The 18,542-nt window shown below is 41.5% G+C and overlaps 1 protein-coding gene across 1 annotated transcript in view; it reads right to left on the bottom strand.

Moving 5' to 3' along the window:
* The window catches only part of WDFY4 (WDFY family member 4), a 120,036-nt gene extending 105,435 nt beyond the window's left edge, over positions 1 to 14,601 (bottom strand). Inside the window, exons 1-10 of the mRNA XM_074154726.1 lie at positions 14,531 to 14,601; positions 13,733 to 14,006; positions 8,222 to 8,336; positions 7,384 to 7,487; positions 5,771 to 5,917; positions 5,203 to 5,392; positions 3,871 to 4,060; positions 2,585 to 2,745; positions 1,821 to 2,273; positions 109 to 213 (exon numbers count right to left, since the gene is read on the bottom strand). Coding sequence (XP_074010827.1) covers positions 109 to 213; positions 1,821 to 2,273; positions 2,585 to 2,745; positions 3,871 to 4,060; positions 5,203 to 5,392; positions 5,771 to 5,917; positions 7,384 to 7,487; positions 8,222 to 8,336; positions 13,733 to 14,006; positions 14,531 to 14,601 — 1,810 coding nt within the window. The remainder of the gene's footprint in view (positions 1 to 108; positions 214 to 1,820; positions 2,274 to 2,584; positions 2,746 to 3,870; positions 4,061 to 5,202; positions 5,393 to 5,770; positions 5,918 to 7,383; positions 7,488 to 8,221; positions 8,337 to 13,732; positions 14,007 to 14,530) is intronic.
* Between the last annotated feature and the right edge of the window lie 3,941 nt (positions 14,602 to 18,542).

Consider the following 18,542-nt stretch of genomic DNA (forward strand, 5'->3'; position numbering starts at 1 on the left):
AAAGATGCTTTAGATCCCTAGTTTTCAGCTTAAAGATCTCTTTAGTTCATGAAGGGGACTGTTTGATAGTTGGTGACAGCATATCTGCAGTCATATGTTCTATCTTACCCGTGTTCCTCACAGAACCCACTGTAAGAGCAGCCACCATCTTCAGCATCACAGCATTCAGTTCCTTCTGAGTGTCTTCTTCCAGACCAGGCACATGGGTTCCAGCTGCCAGTACATTAAAACTCATAATACAATTTATACAAGACATAGTTAACTGTAGCTAAAATATATTAAAGCAAAAAGGAAAACCTGTTCTCCAGCACATTCTAGTTTTCTCTTAAATATTACTTAGAGGCTATTTGAACTTTAAAATGAGCAAAAAATACAGACAGGGCATTGTCTAATCTGGGATTGGGACATACAGGTCTGATTCTATGCTTTTCAGCCCATATCTCCTGCTTAACTGTAAGCGATACTGGCAATACTGGCGTTTCCACTTCCCAACTGATGCAGAGTTACCTGCTCAGTGATACCTGGTAGGGTAGGAACACACACAAATAAAAGAACATTACAAATTATGAGCTACGAAGTGGTAAAATGTTATAGCAACAGGGAATACTTAAATAGCTAAACTAAATCTGAAGATCAGAAACCTCCTGAGGTTCAAAGGCAAACAGTTCCAGGATCAGACAGTGTAAGGTAAGTTATTTTTAGATCTAAAAGTCTTGAAATCTGCAGGCTACATTTCTGGAAACCAAACGAGGGAAGTAGTGATCACTTCACATACTGTTTTCCCACCTGTCCTTCATCTGTGTGTCTAAGTTTACAAATTACATAGCCATTCCATCACTTCTTCCATAAAATTTAGATCACCAAGTGATCCAATGTGGAGAAATTAATGCAAAGACAGAAGAAAGCCCCTATGCATCAGCTTATAACCAGAAGGTAAGTTTTCAAGAATCTTAGTATTTATCTTGACAACCCTTATCTAAGTACTCTTGTACAAACCCGTAGTTCCCTGATATCAAGAATGCAAATCTAAGTGTCCTTGCAGGTAATGGATGTCTGCACTCCAGAACTTCTGTTGCAATTCATATCCTTCTGTTGCTTGGAATAAATGCATATAAATAATTCAACTGTGCTTGCTGCATCAGAAGTTCTACCTAGTACTTTGGGTCCCTCCTCCTTTACTAAACTACTATCGCATTGAAATTTAAAGGCATTTCCCAACTCATTCAGCACAGAAAATGTTATCATGCATTTTTCTTTCTTTAAAATAGTACTTACAAACTTTTCAATACGTGAGTCTGTCCCCTAAGACAGCTGTACCCCACAGTTACCGCACCAGGACTATTACCTTCCTGTTTTCATAATAGGAGACGACTATCAGATGACAATGGGTAGTAGTAATTGTGGGTAATATATACCCAAAATTCAAGAAACTGCTTTCCATCATCAGTCCTCAGGATTATCATTTTCAGAGGAACTAAGCACTGTGGAAAACTCTTTCTTCCACTACTCTCAAGCTGCCACCCTAGAGAACCCCAAATTGAGACCTGTTTAAAAGTGTGGGCTGAATGGTGCCCTCCAGGATAGTTCATCGCACACTGGTGAAGAACAGCCCAGAAGCGTTTAGGCCAGTGAACGAGCAATAAACAGCTAAGATTTCAGAGAGGACCCAGCTTAGTATGTCATAAACTTAGGCCAGCTGGCTTGCAGACAAAATCTAGCTACTCAGTATATAAAATTTATAAATCGACTGTAGAAAAAGATTCACTCATTCCTATCGATCCACCTACTTAGCAATCATCGTGAACGACATTAAGTTGTACCTGACTTCCTCAGGATCTTGGCTTGCTTCCTCAAAAGCGCCAACAGTAGGCCTAAGAGCCCAGAGTCACGGAATATGTCGCTGAATAACGGGTCCTTCTCGGTCATGCTGAGAAGGCACCGGAGAGCTGTTAAGGTGCAGAATGGCACTACGTTTTCCTTTATCAAATACTGAACCTTCTTCAAAATTTCATGGGGGACATAAGACAGGTCTAGCACTATGGATTCCACCAGTCTGAAGAACTGGACTTGGACTGGGTGTGGTTTGAAATGGATTATGTCAGTAAACTGGTTGATAGGTTGTAGTGTCCATTCCAGAAGAAAGAAGTTCACTCTGTCCCAGGCCCATATGGTACTAATGGCTTCCAAGACTCTTCCGCACAGGTGCTGATCATTGCTTTTCAGGAAAATGGACTGCAACACCTGAAAAGCCTGAAGGTTTTTCACTGTCATTCCTGTGGGATAAAACCAGGTGAGATCATTTTTACATCAATGCCATTTAAGACTGCGAACACCATAACTATAATGTTAAATCATGTGTGAGAGTGAAAATAGGAGTCGCAGACATGAGGGATGTGTTTGGGAAGCGCGTTCTCAACCTTGGCTCACACCCTCCACGGTCAGTTCAGGTTCCAGCAGCATTAAACACATGGATCAGAAGATGCTATCTCATACTCCTTTCTCCATCTTAAGACACATAATGCATAGAGCCTCACTTTTTTATGTCCCGCCTACATAGCCACACATATATAAATATATACTGTACCAGAAGATCGTGTCTGTTCGAAGTCAAAGTGTGGCAATTGCGGGTGTACAATATTGCCAGAAACTTTCAGTTCAGTTTTCCCACAGGTTGTCAGGCAAGTCAGCATGTTCAAGATCTCATCCAGATAGGGGTCTCCCTCATTTTCCTGCAACCCCTCACATCTAGGAACAAAATTTGGGATGGTCATATGTTTGTGCCATAGTAATAAAACATTTTGGACATATCACCAGGTCCTGAGCACACAGGAGCTACCCATTTTACTCCCTTCTCCTCCCCAGACTGTTTTACTGTCGTCTTGTCTTAATTCTGTGACTTGTTTAACCATCTTACAAACAGTAACTCCACACCAGGGTGGCACATTCTGAATCAGAACAAAACCTACAAACTGAAGAAGAAAGCTGAAGTGACACTGTAAGAAAAGGAAGATAAAACTTGGAATTTAGTCCAGTTACATGTACTTCAAAAAGAAAGTCATTCTCTCCAAAAGAACGCCTGCTTTGGGGAGTCAAAATTTAAATTTTGTGAGAGATCAAAAAATTAAAGCAGATATTTCACATTAAAAGGTAGGCATGTGGTTGGCAAGGTAAGACACTTGCTAACTGAGATAAATAACAGAAAAATCTCAGCTCTCAGGAAGGAAAAAATACTGTATTGCCTGAGCTTTGTGAATCGGACACAAAGATGGCATGTCTCTCCTACATAAGAAAATAGTTTAAACTGTAACCCCAGATTTGCCATAGTTTAGACTGAAGTGAGAGTCTATCAAAGGGCAGAGAGCTGCTTATCATGTTGTCCTATTCTGTACTGCTTAGAAGGGTCAGTTCTTAAAGAAAACTAGCATCTGGGCATGTGTTAGTAGCAAAGCAATAGACTGATACCAGAAGTTAGGAACACCACAGAAGAAAACAGAACAAATATGTTCTGTTTTAATCTAAACAACAACAAAAAAAAGGCCAGAGTAAACGTTAGCATCCATTTTGGCAAGAAAGAATGGAATTAGCAAGATTCTTTTTACCTGAAAAAGAAATTCCAGACATCAGAGAAGAGGAAAGCTGGTCACAGAAAACATTCAGGAAAGAAGCTATTTTATCCCCTCCAGCCAGTATATGCTGGGAAGGGAGACTAACCTGAAGCCCTGAGCACCTGTGTGCTATTTCTGTTTCTCCAGCCTAATTACATCAGTTAAAAAGGATGGGAGCAGTCATAGCTCTTACTGATAAAGATCAGGTGTTCTGAAAATGAAGTTTTACCATTCTCTTGAAGCCCATTAAAACCTCTCTACTTACCGGAGTAAAATTTTTAGCAGGAGTTGGTAGCCATCATTATTTTCAAACTCTGTTAATAAAGCTGATGATATGGGATAGGAATCTTTCACAAAGCACAAGACAATACTAGCAGCTTCACACACATCACAAGGAGGTATGGTATCAACCAGCTTAAAGAGATTCTGAATAGCTATTTTAATGCAGTCCACAGCTGAGGGGAGAAAAAAAAAAATATAGCAGGTATTTAAGAACTGACTGCCAAACAAGTTCGAAGTTACTAATGAAACCAGAACAAGTTCCCAGTAAAAGTTATTTCCCAGTAAAAGAGGAGTCAGTTAACTCTTTTTCTACAAAGAAAAGACAAGAGGGTATATGAAACCCCACTCATCTCAGAGGCTACATGAAGAACATTTCTGGTTTTAAAGCACACGTGCATTTCTTTGCTTAATTCCCAGAAGCTGATTCACTCTCAGGAGTATAAACTTCCAACCCACCCATTCACCAAAATTCATATACAGTGAATCCAAGGTAAGTGGAAGCTGACATATTTAATTGTCTTGTATTAAGTCAATCACATATTCCCTGCACAGTTCACAGATTAATTGTTTGCTCGATGAGGCATATGTAACGGGGTACACACCTCTTGCTCTGAGCAATGAAGCCTAGTCTTTCTTGTCTAATCTGATGGCCGGTCCTTCCAGGACAGCTTCAGAATGTCTAAACAGTTCAGTACTCGTAGAACTATTATTCCTCAGTCTTTCAATCTCACTCAGGAAGCCAAATTTTTATTAAAAAAATTAATAGAGATACCAATTACTCCATGACAAGAAATACTGATAGTAAAGAGTGGATTATAAAACTTTTTTTGCCTTCTAAGAAACTGAGACTCATGGCCTTTGCACTTCTTAATAATAAAAAAAATTGCTTACTCTAATAAAGCCTAGAAGAAATGTGGATGCAATTCAACCACTTATGATGTTGTCTCTAAAGATACTGTTCCTCTGGCAGTGCCCTCAGCCTCATATTTAGAGTGTGCATGAGCCTTAGACTCACACATTGAGTCACACAACTTAAAAAAACTCATAATACATCTTGTCCTTGTCTACATTAGTGTTATCAGGAGGGATTGACTCTTGCTGGTAATTTTATTTCTTGTGTAGAAAAAGCTTCAGTTTCCAGATGGCTACCAGTACTAAATAAAGCTCCTGTCTAGAAAGCCAAGAGCCCATGCTTTGCAGTTGACTCACTACCAGAATGATGTAGATATAAAAATCTGTCCCAGGGAGACTCTTCTTGAGAATTCGGTCTCAGGGTAGCTACGAGGAAAGGAGAAGCAAAAATACCGAACCAAACCTTGTAGGTACACAATGCTGTTTTTGGTCTGAGCCTTTGAAATAGTTCTCAGCACACGGCCTGTTGGTACTTTCCATGAGTGGCTACACTGGTCCCAGAGGGAAGCAGTTGCTATAATTAACGACTGAAGCTTATCAGCTGCCAGAAGTTCCTCTACACCTTGTTTCTCTCTGTACATGTTAAGCATTATCTGAAAAGCAAACAAACATCAGCTACAATAAACACCTCCATAAAATATCTGGGAGATGAAGAAAAATCCAGGGGGGTGGGGATTATAGTTTGATACTAATACCAGGAGAAAGGATGCAGTGAAATGAACAAGTAAAACTACCACTAGGATATTCTCAATGGACTTTTTCCCACTTAAAGTCATGTTGTTTTGTTTAACAAAACATAAGAAATATAGTGGGATCATCTCAGTTTGTTTTATACAGATCCTGATGCTTGTTCAATGGTTTTCAGTCCAAATTTGCTCCTTTTTTTTGGCAGTTTGGATCAGTCACCAGCTAAAAGCCTCAGTGAACATCTGAGTAGTCAGGGCAAATGAACTCCTAGAGACGCATCTCACCTTAACAAGCATTTCCTGAGTTTGAATGTCATCCTCACTTGTCTCTCTGTCATCACTGGTTTTCTTCAGAGGAAAAGTGAAGAAAAGGTACAGGCACTGCATCAGAGCAGCTGGAAGGCCAGATCCAATGATGTTGCACACAGTTCTCTAAGTAAAGAAAATAAAAATCAGTCCCTCTAGAAGCTGACCACAGTTTCCTTGTGTTTCTACACACTGATTGTACTCATGGCAGATGAAAGAGCTACTTGAGTATTTTATCCTTAAAGTGCTCTAGGACATACAAACCCAGCAATCGAATAGCATGGCCCTACAAATCCACTTGGCAGAAGTAAACACACTGACTGCTTGCGGCCATAGCTGTTCCCAGGACTTCCCACTCCAGCTGAACTACAGCTTTGACTGAGTTACTATGTCCTGCATGAGGAGAACACAAACCTGCAGACTAACTAGCAGCTAAAACAGCTGTACAGCTGGGGGCAGACAGTGCCCCCTGTATCGTTAGTTCACAGGACACCCTGCAGCTATAGAGCCCTGATATGTTAAAAGCATGTTTCATGTTAAAAGCACGAATTCTCCATTCCCCCCATGACCCAGCATAGCAGCAACTTAGCTATAACGCCTTTGCTTTTGAAACATATTGAATAACTGCACACGCACTTCTAATTATAGCTTTTATAAATGCAAGAGACACCGTTTCTCCACGATGTTTCTCAACACTTAGTTTCTTCCCATCTTCACTGCAGCTGTGTACAACTTACAGAGAAGTCCCAGTGTGCCTGCTCGGCACGCAATATTCAGAACAAAAATCAGCAGCAAATTAAACAAAAGAGAGACGTTTCAATAACAGATTTTGTTAGTGGGTGCCCTACAAAAAACAGCAATGTCTTAAATGTGTGAAAAACACAAACCTCATCAGGAACGCAACCTTCAGGCTGTGACTGACTATAAATAATTTCATAGAGCTCCTTACGAGGCAGAATATATCCACTAGAAGGTGACAGTAAGATTTTATTTTCATGTATCTGAATGAGGATGAGACAAACTGCTCAGCTCAACGGGAGGGATAAACGCACCCCTGGTGCCCATCAGCAGGCTGTACTGATAATACCAGCCTGCATTCAGGATGGCTGTACAAGTAAATTTTGTGAAATGCTTTGAAGTGCTTCAAAGTGAGAGGCTATCAGGATGGGAAATCCAACCACTGTATTACCAGGCAGACAGATCCTTCTTAGTCATGTTTTTGACGTGTAAACTGGAGTGACAAAGACGGGTTGAAGAGCAGTGATACACAATTGAAAAAAAAAATTGTAAATCAGAGAAATAAAAGCTGCTTGATGATCAAAACAAAAAGGGTACCTGAAAGCACAGAGTGCTTACTTCCCTCTTTTAGAAAAGCCTGGACTATAAACCTAGTGGGGTGTTTTCTATCTGACTGTATGTCCTGGGCATGCTGAATCACAAAGCATCAGGGAGAACGCAAACAATACAAGACCTGGGTGTTCCACTGCTGGGGTGGCTGCCCAGCTTTTCTGAAATAAAAAGGGAAAAAAAAACAACAACAAAAAACCAAGACAAAACAACAAAAAAAACCCATTTGTAGTCATTTCTCTTACCAAGTCAGTCTGTGAGAGCAGATACACAGATTTCAGGAGTAAACGGCCATCTTCTGCTTCCCCTTTCTGTTGCAGCAATTGCTCCAAAGCAAGACGAGCTTCCTCTGTTACCACAAAAACATTAAAGTTCAATTCCTTAATGAAAGATGAAAATGCTGCATTGACCCTTTCTGACAAATTTAACAAAATTACAATAGCAGGAGTCCACTGGAGTGAATAGAAGGACATTAAAGGATTTTGATCCAGCATCAGGCTTAGATCATAGAATCATAGAATGGTTTGGGTTGGAAGGGACCTTAAAGATCATCGAGTTCCAACCCCCCTGCCCTGGGCAAGGACACCTCCCACTAGACCAGGTTGCTCAAAGCCCCATCCAGCCTGGCCTTGAACACTTCCAGGTTGGTTCATGTAAACTAAGAGTTTCAAACTGTCCAGCTTTACTGGGAATAGCAGCTCAGTTCATGAAGGCTGCCAGCTGACCAGTGTAAAGAATGTACACCAGCCACCAGGAAACCCATGGTTGGCTAGAAGTATTTATCTCATTAAATAAAGCTCCTCAGAATAGTGTGTAGCCTACTCTTTTATTGCTTAGCTGCAGTATGATACGTTTCTAGCTACAAAAGTTTGAAAATCAAGGTCATTACAGCATACCAGGCCAGATCATCAGTGCAATCATCCAGAACCAGTGCTAGCTCACACCTACTAAAAGATCTGGCTTGCTACACTTGGCATCGTCCTGCTCCCCCTTTATTTCCCTCATGGTAAGCACAGAGGACAGCTGAATGTCAGCACATTCCCAGAATAACTGGATCCAGTGGATATGGTTTGGGATCATTACCTGCGGGCTTGCCATTGAGGTTCCTCTTAATTTCTTTTGTCAGAAGCTTGGAAACCTCACTGGCCAACAGCTGAATGTTGGGGAATACGATCACTCCAGCAGACTGTTCCCAGGCCTGAAATCCAAGTGTAAATGTTAAGTCTTTCTGATACAGCAAGCCTTTGGCAGATTGTGAAGCACTAATGAATATAAATAAACAAACATAAAGCTAATATTCCCCTGCAAATTTCCCTCCCCAGCCAGTGTAGTCCATTAAGCTGCGTTTGCCAGACAGGCAGGAGCCTGACACTACAGATGCAGAAGTCGACCTGGAACTACCTTTTGAATCACGTAATGCACGTACTAGAGAGCATTTACATTATTTCCTCCATTGAATACAATCAAAACAATGTAAATGATGCAATGGAAAAGATGCACTTCTAAAATGCTGAGATTATGACAGTAAGTGTTTACTGGATCAGGATTTTTAAACATTTCCCGTGCTATAACAAGCACCCCAGAATAGGAAGGTGTGGCTAGCCAAGGAAAACAAATCTATACACAAGCTTATAAACAAAATATAAATAAGTTTATAAATTACTTGTTAAAGAACAGACAAGCAATTCAATGCAAAACTGACAAGAGGAACAACAGCAAGACTTTATGATTCCCTGCTCTGAGTCTGACAAACAGATCCTCTCTCATATACTTCTTAGCCTTGACTTTGGGGAGAAAAATAAAAATCAAAAGCAATAAAAAAATATTCCAGTAGATTATTACTATGGCATCCATCTGGCCTCTGAGAATCAGGTACCATTACTTTTATACAGAACATCCAAGGCTACACACATCAATATATTAGGGATAGTGCAGCATTCGCCCCTAAATACCAGGCTGAGACATCTCTCTCCCCAGCAGCCTTGAAAATTCTCTTTACAAAAATCTCCTCCTGCTAAAAGCTCAGAAAAATCAAGCTGTAAGGCCAGATGATGAAAGGAAGGTAACAACAATAATGACATCTGTTCTCCTAAAATGATTTGGAGCAGACACCCCATAATACTGTCTGCCAAGAAATCAGTAAAACTCTTTGTGAAAGAAGATGCTCTATAAACATTATTTCTTTCCCTACCATTGCTTTCAATTACTTGTTCTCTCTTTGCTGATGGCAGCTCCTGGAGAAGCTCTTTCTCTCTGCAGAGTGCCACTGTCTGGCAATCAGGTGAGCACCTACTTTTTACTTCGTTTTACTGCACTGACCTCTGGATCTGCACCCAACTCTGTTTTCTAGGCTACAAAAGAGTGAAATGCAATCATACAGTGTGCCTATCAATCAATTTTCAATCAATCAATGATATTTAAAAAAAAAAAAACTTTTTTTTTTTTCAGATTTTGACCATAAATTGTTTTCAGAGACTCTCAGTTGCAGGAGCAAGGTCTGCTGATTCCTCCACTTCTGATGCAGAAGTGAGAGAAGATTTGCAAAGATCGGAAGCGAGCTGGGCAAACACAGTGACAAGAAACCCACAGCCACTTCAGAATACACAGTGTTTGTCATTAAGCTATACCCTTTTTCAGAAGAAAGCCTCTGCCTCAAAGAGGAAAACCCTCTGAACGCTTCAGAAAGGATTTGTTAAACTCGCTCTTCTGCTAACAGAAAGAGCGGGGTAAATTTCAGAAGTTCAGACTATACTACCATTGTGCAAATATTTAGCAAGTTATCTCACTACAGACCAGGCCTCTAATTCTGATTTGAATTTTATAGGTGATCTCTCTGTGGGTCAGACACCAACCTCTAGAATACGCTCTCTAAGAGCAGACCTAATCAGTTCTATATTCATTTTTGAGCCTATAAAAGATTTGTATCTGGAAGAATATCAACCTGACTTCATTCCAGGATGTCTGCCTTCAGAGGAAACTCAAATAATATGGTATCAACGTAATCTGTTTTTCTTTCTTCCTCTTAAGGCGGTTTCTACGTGTTTAAGACTCTGCCACAAGTTCCCTGTGTCTGCTGATGCCATCTGTCCTTTCTATTCCATGCTTCATGGAGAGATGCTAGCTCAAAAGCCAGCCATGAAATAGAACATTCTGATACTTTGAGGCACCAAGAGGGAAGATACAGAGGGCACATTAAAATGACACCCAGCCTAGGCCTGAATCACAAGCTAACATTTTCCTCCTACACCTTTTCCTTCTGCAACAAGGAGCATCAGTGAGTAATGAGCCTCCACACCCCAGGTGGCTCCTGGTTAGTGCCCTCTCTCTCCAGCCAACTGAGTAAATGCTAAAGCACTCTAAGATGAAAAGAGAGAGATGCACCGGCATCTGCGTGATCAAAAAAGGAAAGGAAAAGCAAGAGATGAAAATCCTCCAAGGAGGGCAAGGACTTATGCAGAGTCCCCTGTTAAACAGGAGGAAGCAAGGTAGTTTCTGTAAGAACTTCATAACGTGCAACTCAAACTGAGATGCGTTTCCCCGGGCCAGCCCAGGGGCTGAGCACAAAGCAGAAGGCTGGGACATGAAGGGAGTAAAAGTCATATGGAGAAGGACATGATGACTCAAAGCTAAAGGGCCAGACCCTCCACAATGTACTCCTAAATCAACGATGCAAGGCCAAAATGCTCCAGCCACACATCTGAACCTACGTGCCTACAAAGCACTGCAAAGCTCCACTGATACATCTAAGAAAAGTGAAGGGGAAGAAATCTCTTGGGGCAGAAAATCAAGTGTTAAACTAATGAGAAATTCACTTGTCCATTCTGAATATATTCTGTAGCCCAAATATCCTTTAGGAATTTAAAATCCTCTCTTTGTAGCCATTACCGCAATTCAGAAAATCACTTTCTACAATGTTAAAACATGTGAAGTTCAGCCCTACAGAGGGGAAACACGATGGGCATGCACATGCACATTGCCTTAGCAGTACTCACCTTGCCTCCTGGGCAACAGCTGTCCTTTGACCCACTGTTTTAAATAACGAAAGTTTATTTCTCTTTTGTCACGATAAACAAGCAATTTCCTGCTTAGCTGTTCAATTTTAAATTCCTAAACATCTAGATTTTATAATTGTAATCACCTTTGTTCAGTAACAACAACTTTCTCAGTCCTCTGAAAGTTCCACTCAAAAAAATGACCTTCACATGGAAGATATTCTTGCTATTCATACTTCGTTAATGATCAACAAATCTGAAGTCGCTCTATATAATCTCATCTTGACAAGACTTACTTGTTTCATGTTCACTATATGGTATTCAAAAACTCAAGCCACAACAGAAGTCAGAAACCCTGAGATCTGAGAATTTTGATTTCATTGTAGATTTGAGGCAGGAAAACCTCAGCAGAAGGTTGAAGAATACATGGCTTACATGAGGGAGAGGGAGCACTTCAGAGAGACAACAGCAAAGCCTATTTTTGTAGGGATGAATTTATACCCTTAAAGCATTAAGGATGTATGCTTTGCATGGAGCTTCAAGAAGAAAGAAGACAGGAAGTCTGAAAACAGCTCTAGGAAAAGCAGAATAGATGGCTCTTGCTGCAAGCAAAAGGTTGTATTTTATTGCTGTGCTGTCTCAGAAAAAGACGAGTGCAATTTTCAGCAAGCCATTTAAAAAGCAGATCCATGGAATAAGGTGCTTCTCTACAGAAAACTGTTAGATTAACAGTCCTGATTTGAGTTTGAAGAGCATTCTTTGAAGGATTGTTGCCTCTTTGCAAATTTTTGTGAGCTGATAAAGCAGTGGTGAGCTCCCAAGAGAGCTAAATCCAGCACATGTAGTGCCATATGCGGAGAGACAGAGATTTGTTTCCAGTGACAGGCACGTATGCAGAGCAACAGCTCTTCTGCTCAAATACAGCTTTCAGTCTAGGAGGAACATTCTCCTACACAAACAAATCCAGAGGTTGAGAGGAAGTGATGAAAAGTGAAAGCTTTGTTCAGTAATCATAAAATATCTGTAGGGCCATTTAGACTAAATGAGAAGGTGGCTTCTGAGACTCCAGGCTACACACTCACTGCCTTGTCAGACCCATCCATGCACTGCCTGGGACCAGGGCAAGCTTCTGCTCCAACAGAGCAACCTCTTCACCATCGGCACCACCAGAACCTACCCGCAACTCAGCGGTTTGCATCACGCTGACACCACCGAGAGACCTGCTTCAGTGCTGCTGACACCAGCATCCACACGATTTCAAAGTCTTGCTCTGCACCAGGACTTACTGGCTTCACAGGTTCATGCTCCACCCAGCTGAGTGAAATATTTATTACTATATGGAAGTTATTGCTGCTTTACTGCCATGGACACCAAAGAATTCCCAGTGATTTCCCTGCGCACGTAGTTCAAAATGTCCCTGTCACTACAGAATATCACTCTTTATGTCCCATAATGCTTCCGTATAAACAGAGTGACCACGTTATTAACTTATTTTTTTCCCCTCACCTACCCACTGACGTACTTCTAGAAAAGCAGCTCAGGTAGGTAGGGAACAGATGGATCTGAGTTGGGTCACTCGAGAACACTGAAAACTCACAAGAACAGATGGCTTAAATATGCCACCATTAAAATAGGGTTTCATCAAAAAGAAGCTTTTATTTTCATTCTGAAGGATTTACATAGTAAGAGAGTATAAAAACACAGATTCCATACCCATAAATATCCAAGAGAAATTCAAGAGAAAATAAATTCTTCTCTACTGCAACATGGCCACAGTACATTTAAAGATAGACCAGGTTTTCTGCTCCTCTCGGTATAAGCTCTGCCACTCTGTCGCTGTATGGCCCACTCAAACAGTTCCCTGTACGTTTCACACACTCTAGCAAACAACCCCAACACATAAGGCTCCCACCCATTACAGAGCTCTTTAAGTTTAACCTTTCAAAATGGCCTTCTCAGAAATTATTGGCTGATGAAAGCTCTAGGGCATGGGTAAGGGCAGCCTGCTAACTGAAGTGTTCTAGTTCTCAGTTGTGTCCCTCACCCACAGTACGACCTTCCTCTCCTCATGCCACAGTTTCCCCATCTATAACACAACTCCTCTGTCAAGCACTAAAATTAGACATCAGCACTCTCATCAACCCAAAAATTCCATCTGAAGACTGTAACCCTGCGTTTCCCCCAGCTGGCTGCATGCCACAACCACATTTTCACAGACTAAAACTGTGCTCAGCCCCCAACTAAGGAATAAAATAGACGAGACAGACGTGAAGCGACCTCTTCACAGAGTACTCACTTTGAAACACGCCTGTCTCATCAATATAGCACTTGACTCCAAGAATAGAATGTAGCCATTCATGAAAGTAAAGCAGTGCTCCCCCACATACTTTTCTCATGCTAACGTAGCAGGTTACTCAGATGGAAGGAGGATAAGAAACTGTTTCCCCAGGATCCAAATAGCATAAAAGTAATTATCACCTAGACAAAGGGATCATGCTCCAATTAACTTGACTGGCACTCGACTGGTGACCACAGAATGGACAGAGCAACGGAAACTCATACATCCTCGGCATCTGCACCAAATGCAACAAGGAGAACAAACCTTTAGGAAGAGGGGAAGAAAGTCCAGCAGCCTTCTCTGTTGCTCCTCTGGGATGAGAAATGGAGCCATCTGCTCATACTCTACAAACTGTCTGCCTAGAGTCTCCCACTGGAGGGGCCTGTCCTTGCTGTGGGCAGGCTGCCCAGGCACTTCTGCCTCGTCTCCATCACCAGGGCTTTGCTCTTCTTGTCCTGCTTTGCCAGGCGAATCCTCCAGCTGCCGCATGGGCTCAGCTGCTTTCTCCATGCTGAAATGAGACTTGAAGTTACAGATACTCTGTTATTTACAGTTAGCATCATCTCTTACCCGTTAACTGTCCCATGACCATAGACACTGACAGTCTTAACTACTCAACCCCTCTCCCATGAGGCACGTGTGCATGTGCTACACACCTCAACTGGCCTTTGGCAGAACAAACTGGTAAACCATGCAGGATATCCAGATTCCAGCCCCAGCTTTGCCACTGAGCCAGATCATCTCCCTATACTTCAGTCTCCCCAAGTCATAAGTCTAAAACAAGTCGTAACTATTACCATCATCAGATCTGGAACAGAAGAGGACTGCCCAAGAGCCAGGTTACACATTTCACTGAGAATGGATGCTAAACTAAGCTGCACATCTCTGATGCATTCCCCACCTAGAGTGGGGCTGAAGCACTGGCTGGAACAGGAGCTGTGTGGGAAAGCCTAGGAATCGCCACATGGATGTGCTGGCCCAAATAGGCAGCAACATTCAGCTCTTCTATCCTGCAGATGTACAGCTCTGTGTAAGAGGGAAGTATTTTCACTACAACATTACCTGTTTTGCTGACCCTGTAAACCGAAATGGATATGTCTCAGTGAAGGAGCTTCTAGCAGCCTCATTTCCATCAAAATGAATCTCCAATGGGTCCATCTTGCACTATAGGTAGAGGAATCCTTCCAGTACCCTCATCTCAACCCCAAGTCCTCTCCTCTACTTTCCAGCCCTGTTTTCATCCATAGTCTTCTGGGAGGTCACTGTCACAGCCTTGAATCCACAGCAACCCTACTCCTTTTCCATAGCCTTCTGTGAGCTCACCCTGCTACCCAGAGCCTACATAATGACAACGCTTACACCAGTGGAAATTGGGCTTCTCCAGGTTCCACCAAAATCAGCCATATGCATACTGGTGCCTAGGACATCATCTCGACACTCAAAATATGACATACATAAATTATCACAGTGCGGGCAGGCAGCTGGGGAGTTGTCACCAAGTTGAACGTAGCTCATCACTTTGCTTACCAAATACATTGTCTTTTAAGAGCCTAGAAGAATCTTTAACACATCATTATACTTCCTCAAAGTAGAACACCAATGTACCTCCATTTCTAGGGAGCAGGTTTTTCCTCTGTAATGGCTCTTTGATTACTACTCTAGCTTCTCAATAAAAAAGCCAAAAAGTAAATGTAACTAAAAAACTGAGTCAGATCTCCTGCACTACCAATAGATACACCCCTTAAAATAATTTTTAGAAAAACTATCATGAGCCTGGTTTCAAAATTCTGAGCCAACACTATTATATTTGGGATTCTCTTCTTTCGCCATCCATCAGTTACGCAGCTTGCTTACTGCTTGCATCCTGCCCACTCCAAGCCAGATGAACCAGTTCCACTTCCACACTCGGGCAGTAGCTCCACACTGCAGAGGTGAGGAGGGCGACGTTATCTTGTCACTGTGCACCATAGCACACGCAGCAGGCTGATGGTCCTTGCAGACACCTAGGCTTGGATGCAAACGTTGATCCTTCATGCTACAGAAGAGGCTAACTTATTCTACCACAGCCCATATTTCATCCTTCGCTAGGAGATGGAGAGCTACAAAATTTTGGCCAGTCTCCAGGGATGTCAATCTGGAACTTCCTGCCTCAACAACATTTTGTGTTTCACTGCTGTTGTTTTCCTTAATTGTCTGTGTTAAGACAACACAGCCCTGTGAGCAGAAAAAGTGTGACGACTGTCTGCACAGAGTAAACAGGAAGACTGTTCCTCATGACTGTGTGGGAGTTACATTTGTCATATGTTATACTTAACCCTGCAATGGGATTTCAGCCCACTCGACTCATTGTCAAGCTGTACAGTGTGTTAAGAAAGTCTGGGTACTGTTCTAGGGGCTTCAGTGAGCGTGGTTCAGAGCTACTTTTTCCATGAGGCTGCTCTTGCATCCCAAATGGCACCATTCTCTTCCTAAGGGAAATCTCTCACCTTGGAAGCTACTCTGCTAAGCCTAAATAAATGCTAAGTAACAAGTAACTCACTCCCACCTTGATCATTTGTCTAAAGAAGCCTAAAATCCTTCACAGACAGTGAAACTGAGGCATGGAGAAATGGAATGAAGTGCTTACGCAGGCCTCAGAAGGTCGGTGACTGACCATCAACGTCACAGCTTGAACTGTACTGCACTGAATGGTGATTACCAGTTTTCCCTCTTTCTATTCATAACTCACTTACCAGTGAGCCAGGCCTTTCTTGCTGGTGGCACAGCTAAGGCAGGCAGGGCTGGTCACTCAAAAAATTCTCACTCTATAGATCTATGGAATGAGAGAATTCTCTTCTCCACAGAAACTACTAAAACCAGATACTTCATTAATGTAGCAACTTCATTAACGAATGAACTTCATTACAACCAGCAACTTCATTAATGAAGACCTTAATGTAACAGACTACGTAAGACATTCGAGGGTACGTGGAAATCTTTAGTCCCCAGAAGTACATGAAAGAAAAGCGAGGATTATGATTTGCCTCCTTATTTACTCCAACTGTCCAGATGAGAAGAGGTATATCAGACTAAATATCAGTCCTCTGGTATTAGTCTGTTGTCTCCACTTGCACTATCGGCTTTAAATCATTCCTGCTCCCAATAGCCTTGTCTTGCTTGTTGCATCTACGATTTCATTCAGGCTTCTAAATCCTTTGCATTTTCTACTCCTCTTGGAGGATAATTATCCCTCTAGACCAGTCACAATATCACATTCAAGTATCTTTGGTATTAAGGATAGCTTAGATATTTCGAAAAGGTCTTATATGTTGGCTCTGTACTACATCTCACCATTTGGCCTGATTCTCTGTGTAAATTAACAGCTTATTTCAGTTTTGATAAGTTATAAATATCACAATGATACAAAAAGTAAAGTCTAAATAATAAAGATTTTAAAAGACATGAAAGTGAAAATATATCAAATAAACCTGACACTATCATTCAGAAAGTAGTGTCAGGTAACAGAGAGGAAGTGGAACTTATTCATGTATTTTCCCTTTTGTTCTAAATGAAGCTTGTGTGAAATCTCACTGCAATGTGGCTACGCCTCTTCAGACTGGTGAGACAAAAGGGAAGAAAGGCCTGACCAAAGCTGGCAGAAGGACAAGATCAAGAGGTTTGCTTATACACAACATCACTTGTTATCAGAGAAGGGTCTCACGACGAGATGGTTGACTAAAACACAAATCAAGCGTCATACCAAACTTCAGAGTTTGGTCCACTTTTTATGGTAAGTATCTGAAAAAAAAAGTCAGATATTTGAGTGTATATGGGAATATTTACTCTCCAAAAGCACATAAAAGCAAAATGAAAACTACAATTTGCCTCCTTATTTACTGCAACTGTCCAGATGACAAGAGGCATATTACACTAAATATCAGACCCCTAGTACTAGGACTACCTGCCTTAAGTATTCCTTCTCCTAATAGGCTTTTCTTGACTACTAAAACCCAGGATTTTGGCGACTATCAGAAACACATGGCTCACAGCATCCCAAAAATCCACTGTGTGATACTTCTTTATACTCCCTTCCTTTCCTTGGCAGCCAAGATAAATCTGTTCACAAAACAGTCATGCCAGTCAATCATTTTAAATGCTAATAGCAGAGATTCCAATACCTCCCCAGGAAAGCTGTCTGATGCCATAACAGACAGTAAAAGGCATCGCTTGTGTCTTTTACACAAATTCCAGCTCTCTTCCAATTCCATCACCAACTCCCTTTGTGGCTCACACCATTTGGCTCACAGGAAATGACAGTGTCTTGGAACAAACCCTGTGCCAGACACTGTCCATCTACTACTCTCTTACCTCTGTCCCTCCTAATCACCTCAGTTCTTCCTCCCTGAGCTCCCTCTGCCTTTCTTAAATTATCTACACTCATTAGTCCCATGTCTAGTGATCACACTGGACATATTATATGAGGCAAAACTAAAAACAGCATCAAAAACATTTACACTTTGATGTCACTCTATTTAACTTCTCCAGTATGAGGACTGCAATGAATTAAAACATGTTGCAAAATTAAATATCCTACCCATCCTTGCCAGGTCCATTTAATTGTAAATTCTATGGAGAAGATGCTCTCTCTTCCTAAGTTCTGGCACAGCACTTTATACAATAGGAGCCTAACCTGGCTGGTGCCTTGAGATACAAATAGCTGACAAAATAAAAACAACAGAGGGGTTTTAAAACACTTGTCAGCTTAGAGAATGTTGAGTATTGTTCAAAGAACAAGTCCTATTTCAGTAGGACACAGCCCCTACTTTTTCAGCAATATGTATCATTTCAGCTTGTTTCAAGGAGTTTTGACATTATTACTACCAAAGGAGTTGCATTCATTTACAGTAGTGCTTCGTTTGTCCAAGCATACTTTTACCTTGAGTCCGTATAAGTTGGACAAGGCATTTCTGCAGTACAACCTCACAAATCATTAATTCATTTTCAAACACTTGACTGCACTTCTCTTTACTTCTGTTTGAAGAACATCTCCATGCAATCCAAAAGTAGCTATAAATCCGACTTAGGCTCTCCCTCA

This window comes from Numenius arquata, chromosome 10 (genome assembly GCF_964106895.1).
Source record: "Numenius arquata chromosome 10, bNumArq3.hap1.1, whole genome shotgun sequence".
Classification (NCBI taxonomy): domain Eukaryota; kingdom Metazoa; phylum Chordata; class Aves; order Charadriiformes; family Scolopacidae; genus Numenius; species Numenius arquata.